Raw genomic sequence first — 27668 nt, forward strand, 5'->3', positions numbered from 1 at the left:
AACTGATATCATTTAATGATGATAAAAGAATGTAACAATGGATGGTGCTAAGCAATTCCCTTCCAACCAGGCTCACTTCTGGTATTCCAGCCATGTTGAAAGAAGACGGCTTAAAGAAGGCCGTTTGCTCCCCCGTCCATGTAATGTTCATTTTCATGTAAAAGAATAGACCCACTTTATATTTGAATGGGCCGCACAAGTGATTGTGTCAGGATGCCCTCTGCACAGTCTGGCCTGTGCAAGTGATCAACTGGGTGCATTGAAGGGGAAGGCATGAAGCAGTAGCCAGAATGCAGAGCAGCAAAGGAAGGCCAGAAGGGCCAGAAGTTGGTGCATAGTTCAGGCGAGATGGATAGTTCCAAAAGGCCGCTTTCCAGAGGAAAGGAACGCACAGGACTCTCTTGGGCAGCTACTGCATGTAGCAGGATGCTCAGGTGGAAGAACCAACTCTGAAGCAACAGTAGCATAATATACGTAATATATTGTCCTCCAGTTCATATTGTCTGGCTCAGCTGCTGGCCCTCTCTGACCATAATGTGGGTGGTGCTGTAGAGCAGGAAAGACCTGTTTTCTTAGAGGGTCAGCCTGGAACACCTTGGAGAAAAGGTGGATCTACGGATCTACCATATACCACCAAATAAATAAACTAAACACAAATAAAAATAAACAAATTAAATATACCTCCTTTTAGAGCTGTTCTGGTCGCATAGAGAGCAGGACATGCAAGGTATCTACCAGATCCCCTGGTCTGAGACCTTTGGTGCCTAACAGGATGGCTACCCCATCATGCCTAGTCATTTCAGGGTTGTTGTTTTTTAAAGTAATCATATATTTAATTCTCTTCCATTAAAACTATCGAGACATAGAGCTGTTCATCTTTCACTGCAACAGGCCTAAAAGTCCATGTATGAACATTCTCTTTTCTTGTAATTGCCTTTTGCATTACACCCTACTTTCAGTGAGAATGCAACAATCTCTCTACTTGTCTATCTGACTTATTAAAGTGCGTTCAACGTTGGGACCAAAATAAGTCTTCCTTCCTTCCTTTCTTCTCCTTAAAAGATCTGAGAGAAAGAAACCATAAATGCCTTTCAGGAGAATATTTTTACAGTCTTCTCTCCCCGCCCTCCACCCTTTAAAAACATCATTACCTCAATGCTCATACCAGCAGCCCCAGCGAGAAGATGCTTCTCATTACCAGCTCTCTAGATTCCAATAATATGTGCAGTAAAACAGCATGAAATTAAATTTCTTGCTAATTTTGCCAAACTGCTACTGCAGAATAGGGGTAATCTGTAATAAAAATATGTAAATGCGGTATTGGTATTCAACACAAGCAGCATGCTTGGGCTTCCTGTCTGTTTTCCTTTCTGCCCCCCATTTCATTTAAGTGGGCTGTTTTCTTGTTAGTAATGCAATTTGCTAACCTCCGGATGAACTGCCGGACACTGGCAACATATTCAAATGCTGGCAAACACATCTATGCAGGTTCTAGATTCAGGTAGGTAGCCTGTTGGTCTGATGCAGTCGATATAAATATCCAGTAGCACCTTAGAGACTAACTAAGGTTGTCGTGCTGGAGGAGACTCTTGAGAGTCCCATGGACTGCAAGAAGATCAAACCTATCCATTCTTAAGGAAATCAGCCCTGAGTGCTCATTGGAAGGACAGATCCTGAAGCTGAGGCTCCAATACTTTGGCTACCTCATGAGAAGAGAAGACTCCCTGGAAAAGACCCTTATGCTGGGAAAGATGGAGGTCACAAGGAGAAGGGGATGACAGAGGACGAGATGGTTGGACAGTGTTCTCGAAGTTCCAAGCATGAGTTTGACCAAACTGCAGGAAGCAGTGGAAGACAGGAGTGCCTGGCATGCTCTGGTTCATGGGGTCAGGAAGAGTTGGACACGATTAAACAACTAAACAACAACAACAACAAGAAGCTTGTTCTTGGCATAAGCTTTTGTGTGTATGCACACTTCTTCAGATAGATATCTATGCAGGGATATCTACAGTCCAATCCTGTGATGTGCCGCAAGCCCTATACAGTGATGTTGGTTGGGTTTATGGGTCCTTTATGAGGTTAGTGACAACTGCCGTAGAGGCTGGTCCCCAGTGAGATTGGTGGTAGGGCAAAAGGCAGGGAGGAAAACCTCAGGTGGAGTCAGAGCCAATGATAGGCAGAGCCAACAAATTCTGGATTTGTCCTCAACCTCCTCGGTGCTGAGCTTTGCAAGGGCAGCGTTGAGTCGGAGGAGGAAGCTGATAGGCACAGCAGCCCTGGGAATGGTTGTAAGGAAGGAGGCAGGCAGGCAGGCGAGGGCAGAATGAGTTGGTGGGGCAGTGGTCCATTATTCCAAATGGACCAGCCCACAGTGGGTTTCTATTCCCAGTAACAGGTGGGAAATGACACTTCTATGAAAGATCGCAGTCTAATCCAGGGCTTTCTAAGTTTTACAGAAGCCTTTCATATATCAAGTGGTGCTTTCATGTCAATTTGCCATATGCTTTATCAAAACAAGCCAAAACTGATTTATGGGGATCACATTAGTCCATGGTCAAACTGTACAGAGGGATGTAAAATAAAAAGTATTTGTGTTCTTTCTCTTTCTCTCTCTCATACGATTTTTCTAACTGGATAAGTTGGGAAAGAAAATCTAATTGAATACAAAGCAAGCTGTCTTGTTCATGGTATTGACACAAAGACACAAAATTGTCCATGACATACATGGAATAGGATGGTGTTTTTATGTCTTTTTTTAGTTGATTATCCCCGATGTTTTGTCTGCGAAGGTGGTGTAGTTATGATATGTTTAATATTGTTTTAGGTTATTATCTTTTAATTTTTTTGTATATTTTAATCTGCTGTACGGCACCTGAGTCTTTGTTCTTTTCTGTTCGTTTTTTGAAAGCAGTGTTTAAGAAGTTTATCAGGCTAACCTAATGAAGTCATCAAAACAAGGACCGAAAAGCAGGCTCCCCCAGTCACTTTCGCAATGGCCACTGCATCTGAAACTTTTCAGTGTATAATTAAAGAAATCAAGACAGACACCGATGCTGAACAATCAGACTAGACAGCAGCATCTTCACTTTTTAACACACTGATTAAGCACACGTGGGGCCATTCTGAACCAGAAAACTACAAAGAGGTGTGTTTTGTTGTGGTTTTTAGCTTTGATGATGCTTGCTTAAGGGGTCATTTTCTGTTCTTTTGTTTTATATGTCCTGGATTCTACAACATGTCTTCTACAACATGTAGGATTGCCGCTAAAATGTGACCCAGCGTGGTGTAGAGGGTGCAGTGGCATATATACTGAGGAGATCCTGGATTATTATGGACCCAGCTATACAGCTACAAATAAATGTTTTAAATGTGTTGTAAATTGCAATATGCAAATGTGACACCAGATGGTGAGAGTGAGCTATGCCAAATTCAATGTATTTTTCAAAATGATTTTTAAAAAAGGATTTCCACAATGTTTTTTATATGTGTATGTAGATTCCACCTATCTCTCTGATCAACCTACCCTGAAGGTTTTTTGTGTGGCTGGAATAGGGAGGTCGGTCCTATGTGTGCTGCCTTTTCGAAGTCTGTGGGGGCAGGCAGGATGAAAATATAAGGAATAAGAAGTGCAAGCATTCTTTATTTACAATATACAGCATGATGGTACCTTTTCGAATCATAATAGAAACATTCATTTCATTTTTTAAAGGGAGAAAATATACATTAGGCACTCTAAACACATAGGGTAGTATTGAACTACGTTTTACTCAATGGAGACCTATTGACATTTAGGGACCTAATTTCATTGGGTCTACTCTGAGTAAATTTTAGTTAAATACCACCCAAAGAAGCAATACATTTAGCAAGGAGGGCAGTAGTTCCTTATATGATATTTGAAACTTCACTCTAACCTGACCACAACATCTTTTGCTGAAAACATTAAATCACTGCTTTCTAACCTATGCTTATGCAATATACTGGATGCTGTCTGTTCTGAATGCTGTCGTCCCATTTTGTGTAACGGTCAACATTTGTCTAGCACTTTCAAGTATGTATGCTTCACATACATTATCTAATTGTTGTGAGGCCGGGGCAACCCAGTCAGATGGGCAGTGTACAAATAATAATAATAATAATAATAATAATAATAATAATAATAATATCATCTTACAAAGTTAAGTCAATATTATTACTCTCATATTACTAAGGCTAAAAGAGAGAGGAGTTTGCTTAAGGCTGCAAAACGAGTCAATCACAGTGGTGAAATTTGAAGCAGAGACTTGCTGATTCATCGCTCAGAGTCTTAGCAGCTATATTACACCAGCTCCTCATATATTTAATTATCTTTGAATTATATACATTATTATTTGCCTAAAATTCCAGCTTTTTCTCTCTTGTGACTAAACACTTTGTATGCCAGCAAGTTAGCATCAATAACGTGAAACTGGCTTCCAGAGAGCCAGTGTGGTGTAGTGGTTAAGAGCAGTAGACTCGTAATCTGGGGAACCCGGTTCGGGGAACCCGGTTCGCGTCTCCGCTCCTCCACATGCAGCTGCTGTGAGAGCCAGTGTGGTGTAGTGGTTAAGAGCGGTAGTCTGCTAATCTGGGGAACCGGGTTCGCGTCTCCACTCCTCCACTTGCAGCTGCTGGGTGACCTTGGGCCAGTCACATTTCTTTGAAGTCTCTCAGCCCCACTCACCTCACAGAGTGTTTGTTGTGGGGGAGGAAGGGAAAGGAGATTGTTAGCCGCTTTGAGACTCCTGAAGGGGAGTGAAAGGGGAGTGAAAGGCGGGATATCAAATCCAAACTCTTCTTCTTCTTCTTCTTCAGTGTGTTGTGTGCTTACTTTTTGCAATTTGTACAGTGGACGTCTCTCATGATGTTAAGGCACTTGGGCAGAATGTAGTATTTAGGGCAGTTCCATTCCTTGATCCAGACCAGATTCCAGAACATTCTGTGCTAAGACCTGATTAGTGCTAAGACCTGATCCAGACCTGATTCCAGAACTTCTCCCAGAACTTACAACTAGGCAGATGGGTGTAAGGGAATTCTGGCAGGAAGAACACCCGCCTAAATATCACTGTAAGCAAGGGAGGAGCTCTAAAATAAACCTGCTACCTAATAAGCATCCTATGCTTTCCAAGTTCTCATTCCTAAAGAGTCCCAGGCCTCTGAACAAAAAAGGGGATTAGCATTAAACCATAAAACCAAGAATGAGGTTTGTTTTTCTAATGACGGATCTTGAAGATAGCAGCCGATAAGGAATTGGCAGATAAGCATCTTATCAGTTAATGCTAAAAGCAAGCAGGAATGCTGTGTGGTTTTTAATGAAACTTGTATTTATGTGGCTGTTGCAAGCTGAGTCAAAATGTGGGAAACTGTTCAAGTAAACAAGTGGCACTCATTAACCTTAGGGTTTTGCTGAAACAGCCTGTAAACCTTGTTGCAATCCTATTTACATCTGGCTTCTGAATAATGAAATATAAGGGAGCCTTGGCAAATGGGGAGGCACATTTGAACCTGACAGCTAGGGAGCTCATTGGACCCAAAGCACAGATGTACAGGGTAGCTTCAGTCAAGGGCTGCTCAATATGTTTTTGCACCTGAGGTCCCAGAGCAAAATTCTTGATTTAGCCTGACTCTCTTTTGTTAGCTAGATTCGTGTTTTGTACAACCGGCCATGTAGGTGTGACTTGCATTTCTATTTCTAGACAGCAACATTTTTGTAAAAAACAACAACAACCTACTACTGGTCATTAAATGAGTTTATTCAACTATCCAAGTATCCAAAAGAGCCTAGAGAGATTTTCAGTCAGCACAACACAAAACCGGTCCGCAAAAATTGTAGCACGTTCCACACCCCCTCTGCTTCGAACTACGTATTACTGCCATTCAATTGTAATAGTATGTATTTTCTAAGTTACAATCTGTTTTATTTTAGCTCTAATAAAATAAGAAGATTAGCCACGCAACTCGGAGACTGTAAAACACATGTTGAAACGGAATTATATCTCCTGTGCAATCAATATGCACTGCCGTGCTAACATGTGGCCTTTTGGCCCCCCTCCCCCAGAAGCCTTCAGTAACATTTGTACAAAGAATGAAAACCCATTATTTTGTGTGTGTGTGTGCCATTCAGTTGTCAAACAAACTTTACCCTAAAGGAAGATGATAAAAGCACCCCCACCTCGCTTAATCTGTCTTCAGTCTGGTCTCCCTTTCTATAATAAGCAACCAATTTCATGCTTAGTTTCTGAAGCATGCAAACAGCTGGTTTCCGTCATGACCGTTTGCAATTGTTGCGACACTGTGTGTGTGTTTTTTAAAGATCATGAACTCCCTTTCCCTATGGAGAGAGGCATAATTTAAATGCATAAGGTTTGCCGTTTATTTTCAATAACATAAACTATACGACAACTTTGGCATAGAAATGGTGTTGCCTTTATAGTCCCTCAGCTTGGATTAGCAATTTGACCTTGACTATCATCGGACTGTGACAAGAATATAAAGCAGGAGATTTCTCTGGAGCAAACACTTTGAAGAACCTGCCTAGAATAGCATATTTTCTAGTGATGCACTTCATTAGGGGGGTGGGGGGTAGGAAATATATCCCGGCAAACAAGGCCAGGATGTTTTCTTTCCTCCTGCTTTTGCTTTTAGATTTGAGACGACTCAAAGTGCACTCGAATGTGACATGCGGAATTGGAGCACCTTTCAGACTTTCTCTTCTGTTTACAACAAATAAATCTGGTTTTATTGACTAAGCAGTTTGCTTGTAGCCCTGCTCACTTTTTACTTTACATAATTCAGAGCTGGATTTGGATGTTAGTTCCTGCTGCCGGCTATTAATGGCCTGTAATAACAATATGAGTGAGCCCTCATCATTGCTAGAATCTGCAATGGCGTTCGAGTGAGGCAGATCCATTTCTTCCTTTAATAACTCGCTAACTGTATGTTGCGTATGACCAAGACTTTTTCACTTGTAATTTTTATTGGTGTGTAGAACGCTATGATCTTCTCCACCCCTTGCAGCTTGTTCCTGATGTGCTAGAGAAATCAAATGCCTGTAAATGGCATTTCCAGCTGAGATTTAAAGAAAGCATATATCAGATCCTGCCAAACCCAACACTAGTCAATGGATGACTCAGGCAACGCATGTCGAGCAATTTGGAGCAAGTGGTTCTCTCCATGCCAGTTGCTGCAGAAGAGCTGTGCTTTAAGATTAACAATGTGAAACGACATCCAGCATCTAACCTTAAATGGCAGGCATAAGATGTGGGTGAATTATTCAGCAATGCACAAATAATCTGCCATTCTTGATTGCTGTGTACCTTTTAAAATAATTGAGATGTTTGTCTTCAGTGTGCCTTTGGCCCAGACTCACTGGACTGCTCATAGGTTAAACTGAGCCAACCAGAATGCATTCACTTTGCTTTTGAAGGGGGAATAGTTGGCTATCTGCAGTGGCGTAGCGTGGGTTGTCAGCACCCGGGGCAAGGCTAGTAATTTGCGCCCCCTAACCCATGGATTTGCGCCCCCTAACCCGTGGATTTGCGCCCCCTAACCTGTGGATTTGCCCTAACCCCAGATGTTGCGCCCGGTGCGGTCGGCCCCCCCTGCACCCCCCACGCTACGCCACTGGCTATCTGGTTTTGTGCAGCTTTCATAGTCTACAGATATCCATGAATTCATCCCAGGTTTTTTTATTTTTAAAAGAAGGATGCATCATATTCATATACCTGTGAACATGTCCAGGTAATCCTGGCAATTCCACGGTGCATCAGGTCTTGTGTGAAGATGCTGGGCCATGCATTTACATGCATTGACCCCATCTGCATGGTAGAGGAGCAGGTTGTTCCCCTCTCCTACAGTGTATATTTAAAGAAATGCAGGATGTATAATTTCCATTGGAGGCTGGTTCATTAGGACAGTGCCCCACCAAACTCAGTCTGTCCTCAGCCAGACCCCCACCTGCCTGCCTTCTTACTTGAATCCAGTCCAGGTGATGCCCTGCCTGTCAGCTTCCTTCTCCTTAGTCTCAGTGTTGCCCTTGTAAAACTCAGTAAGAAGGAGGATGGGGACAAGACTACAATTAGTTGGCTCTGCCTGCCATTGGCTCTGGCTCCAACAGCTGTTGGGATCCCTGTCTTTTGCCTGTCATGGACTGGTTGGATGCAGAGGAATGGTGGGAGGAACCAGTTGAGGAACTACCAAGGGAAGAAGGCTCAGAGCCCAGGGATTGGTGGTGGGACAATGATGAGTGGTCAGAGGGAGAAGACTGGGAAGAGGAGGTGTCGGAAGTGGAAGGGGTAACAGGACTTAGTGAGCTGGGAGAGTCTGTGGCAGAGAGAAGTCCAGAATCAGAGGGAGAAGCCAAGGCAGGACAGGAGAGAGGCTAAGAGACACAGATGAATCAGACTTGTGAAGAGGCAGGGTTGACTACCCCTCCTGCTGCAACAAACTCCTTTCCCCCTCATCTCCCAGAACCAGAAGAGGCATGAAGTGGGAGGAGCAAAGATAGACACGCAGGCACAGTCTCCAATTGCTTGGGGGCAAGGAACCTGCAAGGGAGGAGACTTAGCTGGCTGTAGGGAGACGGGGACCTTTATTCTTGGCAACTGCTTCTTGGGGGCAACACCTGAGTTGTTCTGCTCATTAGGCCTGAGACTCCTGTGCAGATCCTGTTTTGTTAATAAAGAGTCAACTCCACTTTGCTTGTGTGATTTAGTGCTGGCTTGCTCCTGTCACTGCCCCACCAGTTCTAATGGGCATCAGCTGCTGTTGACAATTTCTTCATTTCTGTACCACTGTTCAATCCAAATTCCCCACCCACCAAGTGGTGAACAGCATATAAATACAAAATATACAATAGAGGGCAATAATATGCCACAAGCATATAAAGTAATGTGATATAAGAGAGCAAGATATGGTAGCTCTATGTATCTATGAGACAATTGGTTATCTACAAAATTATGGAATATTGTGAAGTCTTTTCACATACTGCATTAGATCAAAAATAAGCCCACAACTGTAGTTGGGAGTGAACTACAGAGAGAGGGGAATGTGACATTGTCCAAACAAATCTAGGATAAAGAATATTGTCTAGATTTTTTAGTGACGTATCTACACTTATCAATGTTGAAAGCACAAACGATGTTTATTTAGCATGTGTCTGTTGGCTGTGTGTGAAGATCCTTGCATTCCGAAGGACCTATGGATTGTTGCTCCACCATTGCTTTTGTGTTCTAAGAGAGCACAGCATCATTTTGGGTTGTGTGAAATAACAACAGAATATTTCTCTTCTGTCCGCAGGACTTTGAATGGGCAGGAGACGGAACATCTACAGATAAAGCCCATTCAGGATCAGCAAGTGCAGCAACATGAGCAAGAACTCAAATACTTTATATGTCAGGAGTAAAAGTGTAAGTGGTTCTGTAATAATCTCTTCTTTATGAATTACCAATTCATCTGATTGTGGTTTGAAAGAACTTGTGAAAACGCTGTCATCAACAGGATGTCTACAAATCAAACGAAAATTATTTCTTTTGGTTGTTTCTTCTCTTTCACTGTTTTGCGTATCTCCATTTCTTTTTTTCCTGTACAGAAAATAATTTGGGGGGGGGGAACCCTCCTATTGATTTATAGAGTGGGATTCAACTAATGAGTCCTGTCAGTGGAAGCTCCGAGCAAGGACTTCCACTTGCACAATGTGGCTTCCCCCCCTTCTCCCCCCACCACGTCCCCTGACATTGGGCTTGGGCTTGGGCTTGGAAGGACCCCTGGAACAGCATGCAGCAAGGGGAGAAGGATGGGGATTGTTCCACCTGGCCAGCCAAAGCGCTTGCCCTGATGGAACAATAACCTTAGCATGTTGTTGAATTCTTCCTATGGCACTTAGGCTGAAATCTTAAACTCACTTACTTGGGAGTATATCCCAATGAGCTCAGTTTGACTTACTTCTCAATCATCCATGGGTAGGATTATCCTGTTAATTCCTTGGGATTTTTTGTTGGTCTATACTGAAACATGTGTGCAGAATGCCTGCAGCAAGAATATAGTTTATAGAGGCAATAAAAAAGTTTATCAGCACATTCATAGGCAAGAAGCATAGATACAAACACCTTCTACAGTGGTACCCAATATGGTGCCTTCCGGATATTATGGACTACCAATCCTGCCATCCTTGATGTTTGTATTATTTTAACGGGCCACACATGGTTCAACATCTTACCATATGGCAAAATATTTCATTACACTTTTGAGATACTGCAGAAGGTATTATCCACATCCTTAGACCCCAGACAGCCAGAGAATCCCAAACACTTAATCTGCATGCATGGGGTTTCCATTCCATTTCAAATGTCACTGTTATAACAATTATTTTGCTGTGAGAGCAGGACCTTGAAATGTAAAGTAAATGAATGCCTTTAGCTAATTATGGGAGATCAAGGTCAGGATTATTACTCTGACGAGAGGAGAAAATGATTTTGTTTAAATAATAATAAAAAAAACCACCTTCGCAGTCATGTTCTTTATTGACTCAAAGGTGTTGCCGCAATTCTAGGATTTCAGCTTCATCTGTAGCCCTTCTCTGATTTCATGGGCCTCACAATGTCACTGTGCAGGCATTATTCTCTGTATAAGAGATCTCTGCAGGTGTGTGTTCTGACTCTCAAATTGCCAGGGTTATGCACATCAAAACCAAAGTGAAGCCATTGGTTCTGGCTTCCCTGTTCTTTTGCTTGTGTTCTTTTCATATAAAGGCAACCATGAAAGGTGCTTTAGAGCTTTGCTTCTACTCTCTGTAGCTCTGCAGAATTATGCAAAAATGCTACCATGCCGTTCACTTAGAAGAGAGTGTTTGAAAATGTACCTGGTATATTTTCTTTTAAAGAGAGAGAAAAATGTAGTGCCTGGTATTGATATGGGGTTGCAGCCAATGCTGATCTTACTCAGAGTAGACTCATTGAAATTAATGGACACAAGTAACTTAGGTTCATTCATTTCAGTAGGTCTACTTTGAGTAGAAGTTGCAGTGGGTGCAACCCATGGCTTCAAATCCCAGCCAACCTGATGCCCTCTAGATGTTTTTGTGCTGGCTGGGGTTGGTGTGAGTTGTGGTCGTAAGTAACTGGAGATCACTGGGTTGGCGAACGTTGGTATGAAAACACCAGGCTGTGGGGCAATTTTCTACAGCATGTTATCAAGGAAGAGAACTCCGCAAGGGAGGGGACTGCTCTTTTTTGGCAACAAACTCATGCTTCTTATAACACGTAGTTCTGCTCTGAAGCAAGAACGGCGATCAATTTGTCATGCCTATGTAAACCCTGCATTGGCCAAAATGCTCATTTTCCTTATAAATCACTTTGCCCTTTCTCTTTCCCTGGCACTTTAATGTAAATAGCAAGACAGAAGCTCAACTGCTTCTGAACACCATGTATGAAAATGTTCCATTTGATCTTGGATGTTGCCTTGAGACAGAGAGGTGGGTGTAACTCCTTAGGTATTGTTGGGCTTGAAAAACTAAGGGTAGAGCAGGAAAAGGAAGAACAGAAGTCCTGAGTTCCAAAGTTCATGTACTGTGCATATTATATTTCCCATTTCTGTGAGACTAATCTCCAAAGGTAAAAGGCAAACTTAGCAATGGGTTGTTGTTTTTAATCACTAGAGAATTCTGATTTCAAGGAAGATTGGAATGGAGACTTAACTTGGCTTTCTCTCCTATCCTTCCATCTGCTAATTTCTGCTAATCTGTCCCCTGTCTTTCTTTCTCTCTTTCCCCCCCTTCAAATTGTAGCTGTATTGCTTTAAAAACAATTTCCTTATTAAATTTCTGGCATGATTTCAGCATGGTATAGATTTCTATGAGATATTATAATTTGAACTAGCAGGGAGGTTTTTACAAAGGAGGCAACGCCGAACCTGTCCCAGGTTTGGATTTCCTCCTTTCATTGTGGGCTTTGAAGGAGTGAAGAGCTAGGCCAGGAGAGGGACAAAGAGGCTGTAGTCTTCCAGAAGTTGTTGGACTTCAACTCCCAGCAGCCCTGGACAACATAGCCAATGGCCAGGGATAATGGGAGTCCTGTATCTGGAAGACATCACAGAAACTACTGCAGCATTACTTCTTCCCATGCTGCTGGGATAAATGGGGAGTCATGTTTCCTGAAACGGGTAGTGCTGGTGAAGGTAGTGTGTGGCTCTACCCACATGGCCTGAAGCCCATAATGTGATTCTGTTGGTGTGTGGAGGAACTGTACTTTACTGGTTTCCATGCCATGGAGGCCCGAAGGATGATAACTGCAAGACAGTTGGCCATTTTATTTTCTTCATGCCTTCTGTCCTGAGTACAGAAACGTGAGGTAAATATGAATATGGCTCACTTGTGTGAAACAGCTCTTTGGTGGAGTGGAAATGTAAAATTGGTTAATATAAATGTGAAGGAGTGGGGAGGGAACCAGCAGTGGAAAAACCGAACAGTAACTTAAATGACATAACGTTGCAAATTTAGCAGATTAAGTAGAAGCTGCTGCAAAGACAGAAAGAGACAGGGTGGTTTTGTCAACTGCCAGGTGATTGATTACAAGATACGATGCCGAAAAATCAAAAAGGTGCTCAACGTGAAAGCAGAACAGATGTGTGCAGAATGTTCAAAAATTGCTGAAGAAATCCAAGCAGCACCTGGTTCTTTTCTCTCCCTCCATCTCATCTTTCTGAGCCAGAGTTCATATTCTGGTTCCCTGTTGACTGGGTTTATTCATTTCTAATTTTTATTTATTAAATTTATATCATGTTCATGGTAGCAGACACAAAGGTGGCAAAACTTTGAATTAAAAATAAAATAAAACATTCAAAAGCATATAGGATATGTACTCTGCTAGCTAATCATGTCAAGGTTTCCAGGAACTGTATCTTTCAGCCATTATATGCCTAGGTGAATGTGGGGGACTGAGAAGACCCAACTGCACAGCATGACCATCAGGGATTTTCCTACAAATCGTAAGGCCCAAGATGGTTGATACTGAAAAGAGTGCTCTTTCAGGTACTTGAATCCCAACCCAAGTCATTTAGGACTTTGCACAGCACTACGCACAGTGGGTATTGGGCCTGGTAGCTCACTGGCAGGCAGCCGGTACAACCTTTTCATGGCCAATAGATAATACATGGTCCCATTGGGTTGTCCCACTTACCAACCTGACAGCTTCATTCTGCACAAGCTGCAGCATCTGTACCATCTTCAAGGGCAACCCCACATAGAGTGCGTTACAGTAGTCCAGGCTGGAGGTCATGGACAACTGAGGCCACGTTATCTTGGTCTAGGGATGGCTGGTGAACCAGCCTAAATTGAATCAAAGCACTCCTAGCCACAGAAGCCTCAGCAACAATCTGGAACCCAGGAGTAATACCAGAGTATGACCTGTCCATTCAGGGAGAGTGCAACCCGTCTCAAATCATGAGAAAATATAAGGTCAGGAACGAGAAGAGAAGGTAAGGCTAAAAATACGATGTCGCCTGGAACTTGCAAGAGACTTGGCATAAGAACATGAGAATCACCTGCTGGATCAAGCCAATGGCTCGTCTAGTCCAGCATACTTTTCTCACAGTGGCCAACCAGATACCTATGGGAAACCCACAAGCAGCACTCTCCCCTCTTGTGGTTTCCAACAACTGGTACCTAGAAGCATTACTGTGGAGGCAGAGCATAGCCATCATGGCTGGTAGCATACTAGAGATATGGTACCCAGAGGAAAAATGTAACATCAGAAGTGGGAATGCACACAGACAGTACACCAGGGTCGGGAACTCATGAGGGTGCAGGAATGCAAGAGGCACAGGGCACATGAAGAGACTAGTCATAGCCAGGAACATGAAATAATAGCAGAGGCAAGTGAAATATAAGGACTTCAGGAAGAAGAGACGGGGGAGGGGGGGGATAATTCCTGTCGCTCAGTCAACTGAACAACCTGCAGCATTGATATATGGGGCAGTCACTCCCAGTTAGGCTTACAGCTGTGCCAGAATGTCTGAAAAATTCTTTTTTGGCCATTCAGTGAGTGGGCAGGTGCAGAACAAATCTCTCCTGAAAAATCAGAGGGGATGGGAGAAATTTATCTGAAATGTTTGGAAGAGATTGCTGTTTACCTTGCTTAACTTTACAAAATGGCTAAGTCGTTTCCATTTTCCTCTTGCTTTTCTACCTTACTAATGCCACTCACTGCAGTAGAAGGCTCTCTCTCTCTCTCTCTCTCTCTCTCTCTCTCTCTCTCTCTCTCTCTCTCTCTCTCTCCTCCCTCCCTCCCTCCACTGTTTTGTGCTATCTGCACAGCCTGGAATGACTTGGGAGCAACTCCACATTGCACCACATGGCTCCTGAGGCATTCTGGGAAGTGTGGCTGTTGGGAAACAATGTGAGGCTCCCCCCCCCATCCCTGGCCACACCTCCTGGTGAAACCCAGCAGAGGAAGCTGCAACTCTTTAAGAAACCTTGGCAGAAATTTTTTGCCACCCAAAAGCAGCAGAAACTGGAGAATTCTAGCCTTTATCTAGGATTCCTGAAGGCCAATGAGACTAAATGACACTATGCTGCTTTCAAAGCAATCACTAGAAGAGGACTCTCTTCATGTGAGGTCCACGTATCTGGGAAGCTCAGTGGCCTTGGCTGCAGCAAAAACTTTGAATCCTATTCTTCCAGCTTAGTTTCTCCTTAGTGGCATTTCTACTCATCTCTTCATTATTTCATTTATGTCTTAATTCAGGGCGCTTTCAGGTGTGGAAATTATTGCATTAGTTTTCCTGCTTATAATGCAAAGGCTTCTACCACAGTTTCTAACATTCCTCTTACACTGCATTACCACTTGTGCAATGGAAATGCAACTTTTTGATCAATATAGCATCATGTCACACTAAATTTCATTGGCATCTGTGGATGGGTTTGACACAACAGCACACGTCACTGGTCATGTCCTCAAAACTACCATCATTTCTGCATATATGCACTTCTCTTCTCCTATGATTCACCCAGGAAAACAACAGTATGCTGGGATATCACCTTAATTTCCTATGATTTTCCTGACCAGCAGTGCTGCAAGTTCAATAAACTTGTGTCTGAGTACTTCTTGGCATAAACAAGAGTCAGATATCCAGACTGCAAGCAGATTCTGGAGCTGGAGAAAACACTGAAGCAGTGAGATAGTCTTGCATTACAAACTGAACCTTCTAAATGTATTCACAAGCATCATTTCAACAAAACTCCCACTGGCATTTGGTTAAGATTAGGAGATAGTGACTCTTCCTGATTGGTAGAAAGAGAGATGAAATCGCACTTGTTGGAGGAAGAGACATAGAATGCATATCTTCAGCGGTGTGGTAGTATAGAGGAAATGGATGTGAAGAGGAGTAGGCAGGAATGAATCGGGTGCGTAGAGACCTGCACATGCCATGTAATCACATCAAATATCTACATCCTTACAGAAGATTGATCCCAGCCTCTGTCAATCTATGGGTGGTGACATCATCCCAAAGGAAGGAGTAAGGATGCTTCAGGGTTCCTGGATGCAGCCCGTATTACCACTGTTTGGTATATTATTACAGAAGCATTTGTCTCACCCTGTCTCCTCTGTGATAGTGGACTCACTGGGAAAAGAAGAGGGCAAAACGTTTAGAGGCAAGAATAACCAGGCTTTTCTGCCATGTTAAAGAGGATGCACGTCTGCAAAGGATGCAATACAAGGAGTTCCAAAAGGGGAAAACAGGGAAGAATTATTGTGTATACCTCAGACACTTTTTTATTTTTAATTTGACATCTGTGCCATTTTGTGTTCTTGAAAAATTGTATATATAGGAATGGTTCACATAGCCTCTGCCCCATTCATGTGAGTAGGCCCGGTTCATTTTTGAAATACATCATGCATAGGTAAATGTTACTATGCACTAGGCAGATATTTGACTATGAATGCTAGAGAAAAACCAGAAATGGCTGCTGGTTATATCCATTATAGAGTCTGGCTCACACTTCAGTTTCCTCCTGTGATTGTTGTCATATGAGTTCACACAGGCTGCTCACCTTACATGTGGGCCATTTCTCATTGCATGCCCACTGTCAAGTTTATTAAATGCCGGGGGGAAAGCCAGAACACACACAAAGAAATTTATGCTGGAATTCATTTAGTATGGTAGTATATTGCCAGGTTCAACCACAAGTTTGGGGGCAAACTTTTTTTTGGTTTGAAAAAGTGCTTTAGAGGTCTTCAATGTGTTTTGCAAAAAGACACCAACCCAGTTTGCTTCTTCCTTCCCCGTATGCCACTTTAGCAACAATAAAAATAAAAATTGGGTTTCCTAGTAATACAGTTGCCATTACATAGCTGATCAAATTTGGCTGTGGTGATGATGTAATGAACAGCAAGCAAAAGCTCATGCAACCTTTTAAACATACATGCATATACAGTGGTGCCCCGCAAGACGAATGCCTCGCAAGACGGAAAACCCGCTAGACGAAAGGGTTTTCCGTTTTTGAGTTGCTTCGCAAGACGAATTTCCCTATGGGCTTGCTTCGCAAGACTTGCTAGTCTTGCTAGTCTTGCGATTTCCCCCCCGCTTCCCCCCTTTTTCTAAGCCGCTAAGCCGCTAATAGCCTTTTAGCAGCTAAGCTGCTAAGCCTTTAATAGCCGCTAAGCCGCTAAACCGCTAATAGCGCTAATCCGCTAAGCCGCTAATAGGGTTGCTTCGCAAGACGAAAAAACCGCTAGACGAAGAGAATCACGGAACGGATTCTTTTCGTCTTGCGAGGCACCACTGTATTACAAGGTATGATTTTAACATACATTCCCACTCAAGTGAGAGCTGACATCTGGCAAAATGCTCTGTGGAAAGCAAGTGAGCAAGGTAGAACCAACATGCTGAGTTAAAAGGGACTTCAGGAAAAGTTCCAGAAAGTTGCCACTTTGCAGAGAGCAGCTGCTGGGTATCTGGGGTCATGTGCTCCCGGTGCCAGTGAACATGCTTCCACAGGAAGCTGTTAAATGGAAACCAACTGGTGTGAAAAAATGAGGGCGTACTGGGGAAATGCTAGAAGAAAGGAGCACTTCCTCAGAGAGAGAGAGAACAATCAGTCTCAACACTATGGAGCAGATGGCAGTGGCAGCAGCAAATGTCATGGAGGAATCAAGAGACTGGTGCCTGCCCTGCATGCTCATGTTGGCCCGAGAAAGAAGTATCAGGATGGAAATGAAGAGTGTGCATTCATATGCATATTGGTTTTTCATTTGTTTTATACTGAAAACAAATGAGAAAAACAAAACAAAAAAGGAACATGGGAAATAAATGTAATTAAACTTTTACATTTGTTTTCAACTAGCTGGCATTGCAGACGCACTGCAGAGGTGAGACAGCTTCATGCAGGACTCTGTCTTGGATAGTGCATGAGAATAAACCTCAGGTCTTGCTTCAGCAGGAGTTACTCTCAAACTGAGCCTTGTTTATGAGCTGTAGCTAGCCCTGCTTAGGGCTTATCCATGCTTCCTTCCCTCTGTTCTTTCCAGGCACAGTCTGTGATTTAAAGCTCATACTCGCCAACATTTTTCTGATGGAAATAGGGATGTCCTAAGGGACATTCTGGGATTAAATAATAATAATAATAATGAATTTTTATTTCTACCCCGCCCTCCCCAGGCAAGACCAGGCTCAGGGCGGCTAACAACCAATAATAAAAACAAGTTGATTAAAATACAATTTAAAAAAAGATTAAAATACAACATTAAAACATTAGGATGCAGCCTCATCACAGGAGGAGAAAGGAAAAAGAAAGGGGGGGGAAGGGAATCAAACTGATTCTATGCCAAAGGCCAGATGGAACAACTCTGTCTTACAGGCCCTGCGGAAAGAAATCAGATCCTGCAGGGCCCTCGTCTCATGAGACAGAGCGTTCCACCAGGCCGGAGCCAGTGTTGAGAAGGCCCTGGCTCTGGTTGAAGCTAATCTAACTTCCTTAGGGCCCGGGACCTCTAGGGTGTTGCTATTTATGGACCTTAAGGTCCTCCATGGGGCATACCAGGAGAGGCGGTCCCGTAGGTAAGAGACCAGGATGGCTTCTGTAAATCCAGGACTGTCCCTGGAAAATAGGGGCATGGAGGGTCTGAAAGCTCATATCCAAATTTCATTTTCTTTTGCTCCAGAGATTTTCCTGTGAAAACCCACTCTCTAAAGTTCAATCAGAGCAAATATCAATCCACAGAAAACCCGAATAGATGTTTGCTCCAGTTCAGCTTCAAAGAGTGCATTTTTGTTAGGGAAGTTTAGGGCAAAGAAAACAAAACAAGACAACGCGCTCGGACATGAACCGCTGCCTGGAAAAAGTGGGACAAAAGGTAAAGTGGATAAGCGCTGAGAGTTCCTTCTTCATACAAAGGGGCCCAGTCTTCTCAAGCAAACGCTTACTCCAAAAGAGTGGGTGAGACTGTGGTTCCATTGGAGATTCTCAAGTGTAGTTTAGAGGAGAGCAACACAACATCCTCAAACCAGAGGAGCACTGGCACCTTAGGCTCTTCCTGTGAATGTGTTTCTGGTAGGTTGGGTGCTTCTGGCATTTGGTCTGAGGACAATTTCTCTTCCCACTCTGAATCTGCAGCATCGTCCCCTGAAGAACTGAAGTCTGACTCCAGGGTGATGCCTAGAACACAAAGTAGAGTTCACAGGAAGGCCATAAAGAAGAGAGAGTGAGTGAGCAAAACAATACAATACATATCATAGTGGGGAAGACTGCAGCTAGGTGACCTGCATGCCTGCTTGGTCTTCTATCGATCTGCTACTTGTTGATGGGCAACTTCCCTCCCCTCTCCTCCCTTTCTCTTTGAACTGGAATTGGACATGATAGCCATTCAAATAGAAGAATCCTTCAAAGACAGAACTAGCAAACAGAGGACTGCCTACTGTAAAGTAGGGCATATGGCCACCCTACAGAAAACCCATCACTGTAATAGATCCTAGGGGTTACAAAAGAATGAGTCAATGTGATGAGGGCAATTCTTTTGAACACAAAGGAGAGCCTAGACAATAAATGCAGTAAGATACACCCCCGACATCGCTACTCTTCTGTTTGTCAGTATCATTGAGAGAGATGGAATGAAAGTGATCCAGATACGCGGCACTCTAGTATAAACTCTGATTAAACTATCACACTTATGTCTGAGTACAACTGAGCGAATTTATCAGCAAAGAACCATGCAAAGCTATAATAAGGAATTGAGAGTGCATCTTCAGGGCCTAATAAACACAAACTGTTCAGAAGAGCCTGGAACAAGGTGACTTGAAGTGAACAACAACAAGAACATGCTGCCACAAGCACCATGGAAGATGCATGCTCTGTCCCATTTGCAAAAGTCATCTTCTACTGAGACCAAAACTAAAGATGGCAGGGGTGATGTGGGGTGATTTTCTTGATCACCTTGATTATGAGTTCATGTGCCTTGATCAGGTGGTCTTCTGACCATAATAATGGCCTTTTCTCAATGCCTCCAATCACCAACATATTTTCCAGTGCAAAATAGTATTCAAAATGGTTGAGAATGACAGGTGCATATTATAATTTATAGTCTACTCATGTTCATCTTTTTGCGTGTATGTCATCTAAAACAAGGACTTCTTCACAGCATGGACTCCAGCTTGTTCACTTTTCTGTGATCTGGAATTCTATTGTGATCAGGAATTCTATTGTGTTTTCCCCCCAGCCCCAGAGAAACCCATCAAGTCTTCTGCTGTGGTTTATGATTCAGGGGCACACAGGTGGCTGCTGGTTGTCTGGGTCTTTCAAAATATTGAAACCATTAAATAATGTATGCAAACATCCTCCAGTGACTAATGGGAGGCTTTTATAATTTGCATTTGCACTGCAGATAATGTAGAAATATTTTAACCTAACCACCAGTCCTATGTAGACAACCAAGCCTTACCCTATTCATTTTAGTGATTTTAGGTGTGCCCAGCACCACATCATATTGAACAGATATGTTGATGCTGAACTGAAAATGTAGGTAGATTCCATAAAGTAACATTTACAGTGGTGCCTCGCAAGACGAAATTAATCCATTCCGCGAGTCTCTTCATCTTGCGGTTTTTTCGTCTTGCGAAGCACGGCTATTAGCGGCTTAGCGGCTATTAGCGGCTTAGCGGCTATTAACGGCTTAAAGGTAAAAGGTAAAGGTACCCCTGCCCATACGGGCCAGTCTTGACAGACTCTAGGGTTGTGCGCCCATCTCACTCTATAGGCCGGGGGCCAGCGCTGTCCGCAGACACTTCCGGGTCACGTGGCCAGCGTGACAAGCTGCATCTGGCGAGCCAGTGCAGCACACGAAACGCCGTTTACCTTCCCGCTAGTAAGCGGTCCCTATTTATCTACTTGCACCCGGGGGTGCTTTCGAACTGCTAGGTTGGCAGGCGCTGGGACCGAGCAACGGGAGCGCACCCCGCCGCGGGGATTCGAACCGCCGACCTTTTGATCTGCAAGTCCTAGGCGCTGAGGCTTTAACCCACAGCGCCACCCGCGTCCCTTATTAACGGCTTAGCGGCTTTAAGAAAAAGGAAACAAACTCGCAAGAACTCGCAAGACGTTTCGTCTTGCGAAGCAAGCCCATAGGGAAATTCGTCTTGCGGAACAACTCAAAAAACGGAAAACCCTTTCGTCTAGCGAGTTTTTCGTCTTGCGAGGCATTCGTCTTGCAGGGCACCACTGTACTGGGAAATAGGGGGAAAAGATATGACTGTTTCCTAAGCAGAGGCACTGTTCTTAAAGCTCCTTTATTGCTTCAGTGGGTTTAAGTATGATGTGAATAACAACTGGGCAATATATGTATTAAACTGAAATGCCGAATTGCAGGCACTGTCCTTGAACTCCTGGGCCATTCTATTGTTGTTTCTGTGTCAAATAACACATATGCCACCTTCCTTTTCCTGGGTGCTTTTGAGCAGAACGTGAGCTTGCATACCAAGTGATGCATAACAGCAAGGTGTGAGGATGAGTACAAGGATGTGTGCTGAATTGTAGCATGCAGAGCATGTAATTCATTCTTATTTATTTATGTATACTACCATAATAAATCTACTTTGCAAATATTAGGCTTGAATGTATTAATTGATGTATGCCTGTTGTGTTTTATGAGTGGGTGACTGTAGATATAAAATCATAAAAAAATAAAAATAAAATCATGGCTCAAAGGAGTGCTGGGCAGGGCCTTAACATCTCTGTAATCTTCCCAAGGAGAAATGGATCTCTATTTTCAGGGTGGCAAAAGGGAGTAAAAGTGTTCAATGCATACTCCCCTTTACTAGTACTTTAGGTAGACAGCAGCGGGGATTTTCCTTTCCAGCGAGGCCTTTTTTTCCCTAGGAACAAGTGACACACTTGTCATGTAGCCTATCAGAGTTGGTGACATTAATGAGAGCAAATAAAGCGAATTCAGCATTTATTTCACTTGACTTAAGTGACAGTGTGCCGTACTCTGAATGAGCTCTACTCACTTTCAGTGCTATTATTACATAGTGAAGTCTGATTGGCTACAAGACCTGAAATCAAGAACTTATTAGAAAGAAAAACTAGCGCCAAAATAGCAGTGGAAGGAGGCTGAATAAACTATTTGAACAGGTGTGAAAGGATATTTGTATTAGATAGACATCCTCAATCTGGTATCCCCCAGCTGTTTTGGATGACATTTCCTGCCAGCCCCAGCCAGCAAAACTGGATTCTAATAATAATAATAATAATAATAATAATAATAATAATAATAATTTATTATTTATACCCCGCCCATCTGGCTGGGCCTCCCCAGCCACTCTGGGCGGCTTCCATAGAAACCAAAAATACAGTAAAATATCACATGTTAAAAACTTCCCTGAACAGGGCTGCCTTAAGATGTCTTCTGAATGTCAGGTAGTTGTTTATCGCTTTGACATCTGCTGGAAGGGCGTTCCACAGGGCGGGTGCCACTACCGAGAAGGCCCTCTGCCTGGTTCCCTGTAGCTTTGCTTCTCGCAATGAGGGAACCGCCAGAAGGCCCTCGGCGCTGGACCTCAGCGTCCGGGCAGAACGATGGGGGTGGAGACGCTCCTTCAGGTATACTGGACCAAGGCCATTTAGGGCTTTAAAGGTCAGCACCAACACTTTGAATTGTGCTCGGAAATGTACTGGGAGCCAATGTAGGTCTTTCAGGACCAGTGTTATATGGTCTCGGTGGCTGCCCCCAGTCACCAGTCTAGCTGCCGCATTCTGGATTAGTTGTAGTTTCCGAGTCACCTTCAAAGGTAGGCCCACATAGAGTGCATTGCAGTAGTCCAAGCCCCAGCATCATGCATCTATCCTGGCTGGGGCTAATGGGAACTGTAGCCTATAGTTCAAAACAGCTGGAGGGCACTGGGTTGGGGGAAGGCTGGTGTTAGGGAGCATCCAGGCCTGCCAAAGCTCTTCTTTCCCATCTGAATGCTTTGCCTGTGCATGCTTAACTCAGAATTCATTTTAATTGAAAATTCATTTTAATTGAAAATGGCAAAGATTCATCGCCATCTTCAGCTTTTCTTATAGCTTTCTGATCTGCCTTCAGAGACTATGTCCAGACTGGGGAAAATATTAGTAACAATGAATAAACATCATCAGCTTTTAAGATTTGATGGATGTCAAGCTATCCTTTCCCGAATTAAGAAATCTTGCCTGGCCTTGAGAATTCCCATCATTGCTTCCTTGTAAAACCCAAAAACCTTTATCTGTCTCTCACCAAAGACTGCAGAAAAACTTAGCAGCTACTAGATAAGAGAATGGGTCTTTATTAAAGCATTTTGAGGGTTTTTTTATATAATCAATTTTTATTGAAAGTTTTCAACATAGAATACAATAAAAGCCAAACTAAACTAGATGAAAATAAAACAGAAAGGAAAAGTAGAAAGAAAAACAAAAACAAATACCAAGCCCTCTGTCAAGTTTGTATCTTAACCCTTATCCCACACAAAGGAGGGTCTCAGCTGCGAGCTTCCCCCTTTTTAGTATGGGGTGGGGCAAAGATTTCAGCTACACCTGTGATGTTCAGTGGCACTTAGTTCTGAGAAGACATGCATAGGATTGCACTATCAGGCAGGATACATGATAGAAGTTTACAGAATGTAAGCATGGTTTCATAGGAGCCAAATTTAGGGGCTGAGGTCCTTTCAGCCCCGCCCCCAATAAAATATTTGAGGGAGCTGCCCCCCAAAAGTCGATGGGTATTGCAAGTGCATGGGCCGCGTGTTATGATCGATTATTCAGGCCAGGGCTTACCTGCCCCTTCCCAATATTTTATTCAAGTTGGGACCCCTGCATAGTTTAAAAGAATGGCTAGAGCACCTTCACCAGTAATCCTAGACCACCTGGCTATCCAATGAAATTGATTGTCACTGGGTTACACAAAATATATTTAAAAATATGGAATTGGGGACGAAAATGGAATTAGTTGCCTCTGCATCTCATTGACTCTGGCTCCACCTACCATTGGTGTCTCCCTGCCTTCTGGCCCACCAGCCCTGTTGATCAGTTGTTATTCTCCCATGTTATCTAAAAGGAATCTCCATTTCAGGAGCAGTATGCCATTGAATGCCAGTTAATTGGAGCAGGATAGCTCCACACCTAGCTGCTGCTGGTATTCCCATAAGAGCTGGCTGGCTGAGGTGGGAAGAAGGAAACTGGATTAGATTAGCCTCTGATGAGTCCAGTAGGGCATTTTCCTTTCTTCTCAGCTCATCAATAGTATTCCTGAGCTTTCTATGCGACCATTTAAAATCTCAACGGAAGCTAAGAAGCGCCGACCTGATTTCTCTCCTTCCCTGCGTGAGCTTTGCAAATATTTTTATTTAATGTCCAGCTCCTCTTGTTCTAGGGCAGAATGTTTCATATCATTGATCTACCAGCAGGTGGCTATTTCAACATTACACGATGCACGCTGAGAGCCAGAGATTGCATAGCAAAACCTGTGTCGGAGAAAAGGCGAGGAAGCATTTGCACAAGGGGATGGGAGGAAGATAATTTTGCAGCGAAAACCCAAGTGTATGGGCACAGTCTTCAAATTATTTGTCATTCCACAGTCTTCACATTACTTATCACCACTCTCCCTCCTGTCCCATAAAAAAAACCACTAACAAAAACAAGCGGGGAGTGGAAACAATAGCCACTTCATGAAGGGAAGAAATACCATTTCTCCCTGGTGTCAATAAATAAATTTCCTGAGTGTAGCTGCCAGGTCAGTCCCTTAAGATATCGAAAGCAAGAGGGGAGATTGACAGCTTTAATTGGAACACTGTCTATTGCTGTAAGCATGCAAGTCTTTAAAACAGAGTCATAAAACTAACAGACTGATCTTTTGCAGGCTGCAGCCCTTCTTCCAACTGAAAGGAAGTATGTAGATTTGAATTTACTAGCATTCACCACTTGTTTCTTCGTACACCTCTTTTCTTTTTCTTGACATTCAGTATATAGATTCCAAGCACTTTAGAGTAGGGACCTGCCTTAAGAACATAGCATAAAGAACGCCTTGCTGGATCAGACCAAAGGCCTATTTAGGCCAGCATCCTGTTTCCCTCACTGACAAACCAGATGGTCATGGGAAATTTACAAGCGGCAACTTGCTGGAAGTGCAACACCAGGGATCATTCTGTTTGTAAGTTAAGGGTTAATTTTGTTTGTATTAAAGTCAACTAGCCAAGGAGGAGATGGGTGGAGGTGTTGCTTAGCATGGGGGCATGGGGACATAATCTCTGCTGGTGTAGCATGTGTCCTGATTGGCTCTACAGTTCTGAGCGAGTTTTCCTCTGTATGTTTGGTTGAATGACTCCCTGCTATGTACAAGTCCTGAGGTAAGAAAGACAAACCTTGTTTATTTATCCTCAAATTAAATGAAGGAAATGGCCATGAAATTCACCAGAAATTATTGTGTCTGAAGACTTGTTTTGGTAGCACATGATGGTTCACCACATTTAACAGTAAATGTTAGGATTTAATGAAATCCTTTACTGAAGATGCTGTGGTTTGAACCTTGAGGTTTAAGCATGCAAAGCATTTTCTAGAAATGCATTATATGCTCCAAATGAATAGACCACTGAATAAAACATAATGAATCATTCATAAATATTCACCTGTTTGGTTTTTGTTTACAACCTGTATTTGAGTGAATTATAAATGTCTTCATTCAGTCATTTAACCATTTTCATGCAATTAATATTGGATTTGAAGATCCAGGTTGTTTTTCTTTCAACACCCAATTCACCTGCATTTATCTGTGCTTCTGTGGATAGTGAGCTGCTTACAAAAACAGGTTTTCAGCTTATGTGTGTCCTTGCTTACAAACTCAGAACCTACTTCGTGCATTTATTTCTTTTAACTGGAAAATTTCCTTCAATCTTTTGAACATTTCTCTCAGCAACTACAAACATTAGTCAAATCATTAAAAGCTAATTCTAAATTATAACTTTTGAGATCTCAGTGGTGGTACCAGACCCCCCCCCCCAAAGTGTCCCTATTTTCTAGGAACATCCCTGATTTAGAGAAGCCATTTGGTTTCTGATTTAATCCTAGAATGTCCCACTTTTCCTTAGGATATCCCTACTTTCATTGGAAAAATGTTGGAGGGTATGGAGTTATCCAATCCCCGAGCCATCTAAAGGCAATCCCGCATAAGGAAGTTTTTAAAAATGTTTTATTATGCTTTTATATATGTTGGGAGCAGCCCAGAGGGGCTGGGGCAACCCAGTAAGATGTGTGGGGTATAAATAGTAAAATTATCATTATGGGGGTGGGATGTTCCTATTTTCATCGGAGAAATGTTGGAGGGTATGTGGCAACCTATATTCTGCAATAGAAAGGCAGTCAGATGTTCATTCATATTATACAAGTTTACTTAAAAGAAGGAGAATATTATTAAGCCATAAGTGAGAGTTGAATGCATGACTGGACTTGACTATTTAATTTACAAGCCAGGCTTTATTTATTAGCTTGCTGAAGAACTAGTTCTGACATTCCTTTCCTGTCCTCCAACTGTGCTTATGATGTACGCAAATAAAATAAAGGAGTAAAATGGCATTTCTTTTTTCAGTTAAGTAGTATGATATTCTCATTAGGTGAGTCCCGTTCTCAAAACCTTTATGAAACTGAGATTGCAGTTTATGCACTGATAAGTTAACCAAACAGGTTAATTGCTGAATTATATATAGAAACATAGTGATGGTTGTCTGTTAAGAGTGAGTTGGCTGAATTGCATTCCATCATTATAATGAAGAATCAGCTGGGTGGGGAGGGGGGAGTAAGTTATAGGGTTTAAGGTTATAAAATGGTTCAATTGACTGATCTGAAACTTGGCAGTACAGTGGTACCTCTAGATACGAATGGGATCCATTCCGGAGCCCTGTTCGCATCTAGAGGTAAACATAACTAGTGACGGCGTATCTGTGCACCTGCACGTCGCTTTTCGCTGCTTCTGTGCATGCGCGTGGCGTCATTTTGAGCGTCTGCGCATGCGCAAGCGGCGAAACCTGGAAGTAACGCGCTCCGTTACTTCCGGGTTGCCAAGGAGCACAACTCGAACGCGCTCAACTCGAAGCATATTTAACCCGAGGTATGACTGTATAGGAAATGTAAGATTGAGGATAGTTGATGGTGAATTTAGGGCTTAAAAAGATAAGAGGTGGCTTCTTTTGAATTCTTTTGAATTTTTTATATTTTGCTGGAAGCCACCCAGAATGGCTGGGGAATAAATAATAAAATTATTATTAAGTTAAATATTTGATGAGTGACTCTTTCATGAACTAGGGCTACTTAGCAGCAAATCAGTATGGCAAGTTCAAAGTCGGGGGGGGGGGAGTCAATCCACACAAGCAAAGTCCAAAGGTCAAGAAGCACAGTCCAGTGTCCATCCAAGTAAGCCAAGTCCAGCAGTCAAGATGCAGTCCAGAGTCAAACCCTAGAGCAGTGTTCCCCAACCTTGGGCCTCCAGCTGTTTTTGGACTACAACTCCCATCATCCCTCGCTAGCAAGACCAGTGGTCAAGGATGATGGGAATTGTAGTCCAAAAACAGCTGGAGGCCCAAGGTTGGGGAACACTGCCCTAGAGATCCAGGAGCACCCAAGTCAAGGTCCATCAACATGGGCAGTTGAACAGACTCAGCACCTCTCCTCTGCTTTCCTTTTATGCATTGCATGCTGACTGCATCATCTGGGCTTGATGAATCATGTGACCCTCACCTGTTCCAAGCCTCCTCCAGCTGAGGAATCACACCCCCCCTCCCAGAGCTAACGAGCTCCACCTGGCCAGCTGGGAGCCTTTGCCTGCCTCAGCCTTCTAGATTCCACTCCTGCTGCTCTTTATGCCTCAGAGCCCGCCATGTTTGTGGGGACAGGGGCCCCTCTGATCTGGCGAAGGGTCCTGCTGCTCTGGTTCCTGTGTATTGACCTCCACCCCCTCGCCATCCTACATTACCCTGTGAGTACTTCCTACACCAGCTTCTCCTTCCCCTGCTTGCCCTGGTTTGGCCCAGTCCCAGCTACACCCCCTCGCTGGGATCCTCTTCCTACTTCCCATCGTCCCGCCAGTTCATGACACTCGGGCATTTTAACAGGTGCTGCACATATTATCCCCCACAGCTTTGCCAGGGTGGTTTCCCCAGGTGAATTT

General features: G+C 43.2%; 1 protein-coding gene across 3 annotated transcripts in view; it reads left to right on the plus strand.

Annotated features, from left to right (window-relative positions):
• PDE4D (phosphodiesterase 4D) overlaps positions 1 to 27668 on the plus strand; it is a 606101-nt gene that overhangs the window by 59573 nt on the left and 518860 nt on the right. For all 3 annotated transcript variants that reach the window (XM_028749380.2, XM_077936364.1, XM_077936354.1), the window contains exon 2: positions 9313 to 9422. In XM_028749380.2, coding sequence (XP_028605213.2) covers positions 9381 to 9422 — 42 coding nt within the window. In that variant the 5' untranslated portion in view covers positions 9313 to 9380. The remainder of the gene's footprint in view (positions 1 to 9312; positions 9423 to 27668) is intronic.

The sequence above is a fragment of the Podarcis muralis genome, chromosome 11 (genome assembly GCF_964188315.1).
Source record: "Podarcis muralis chromosome 11, rPodMur119.hap1.1, whole genome shotgun sequence".
Taxonomy (NCBI): domain Eukaryota; kingdom Metazoa; phylum Chordata; class Lepidosauria; order Squamata; family Lacertidae; genus Podarcis; species Podarcis muralis.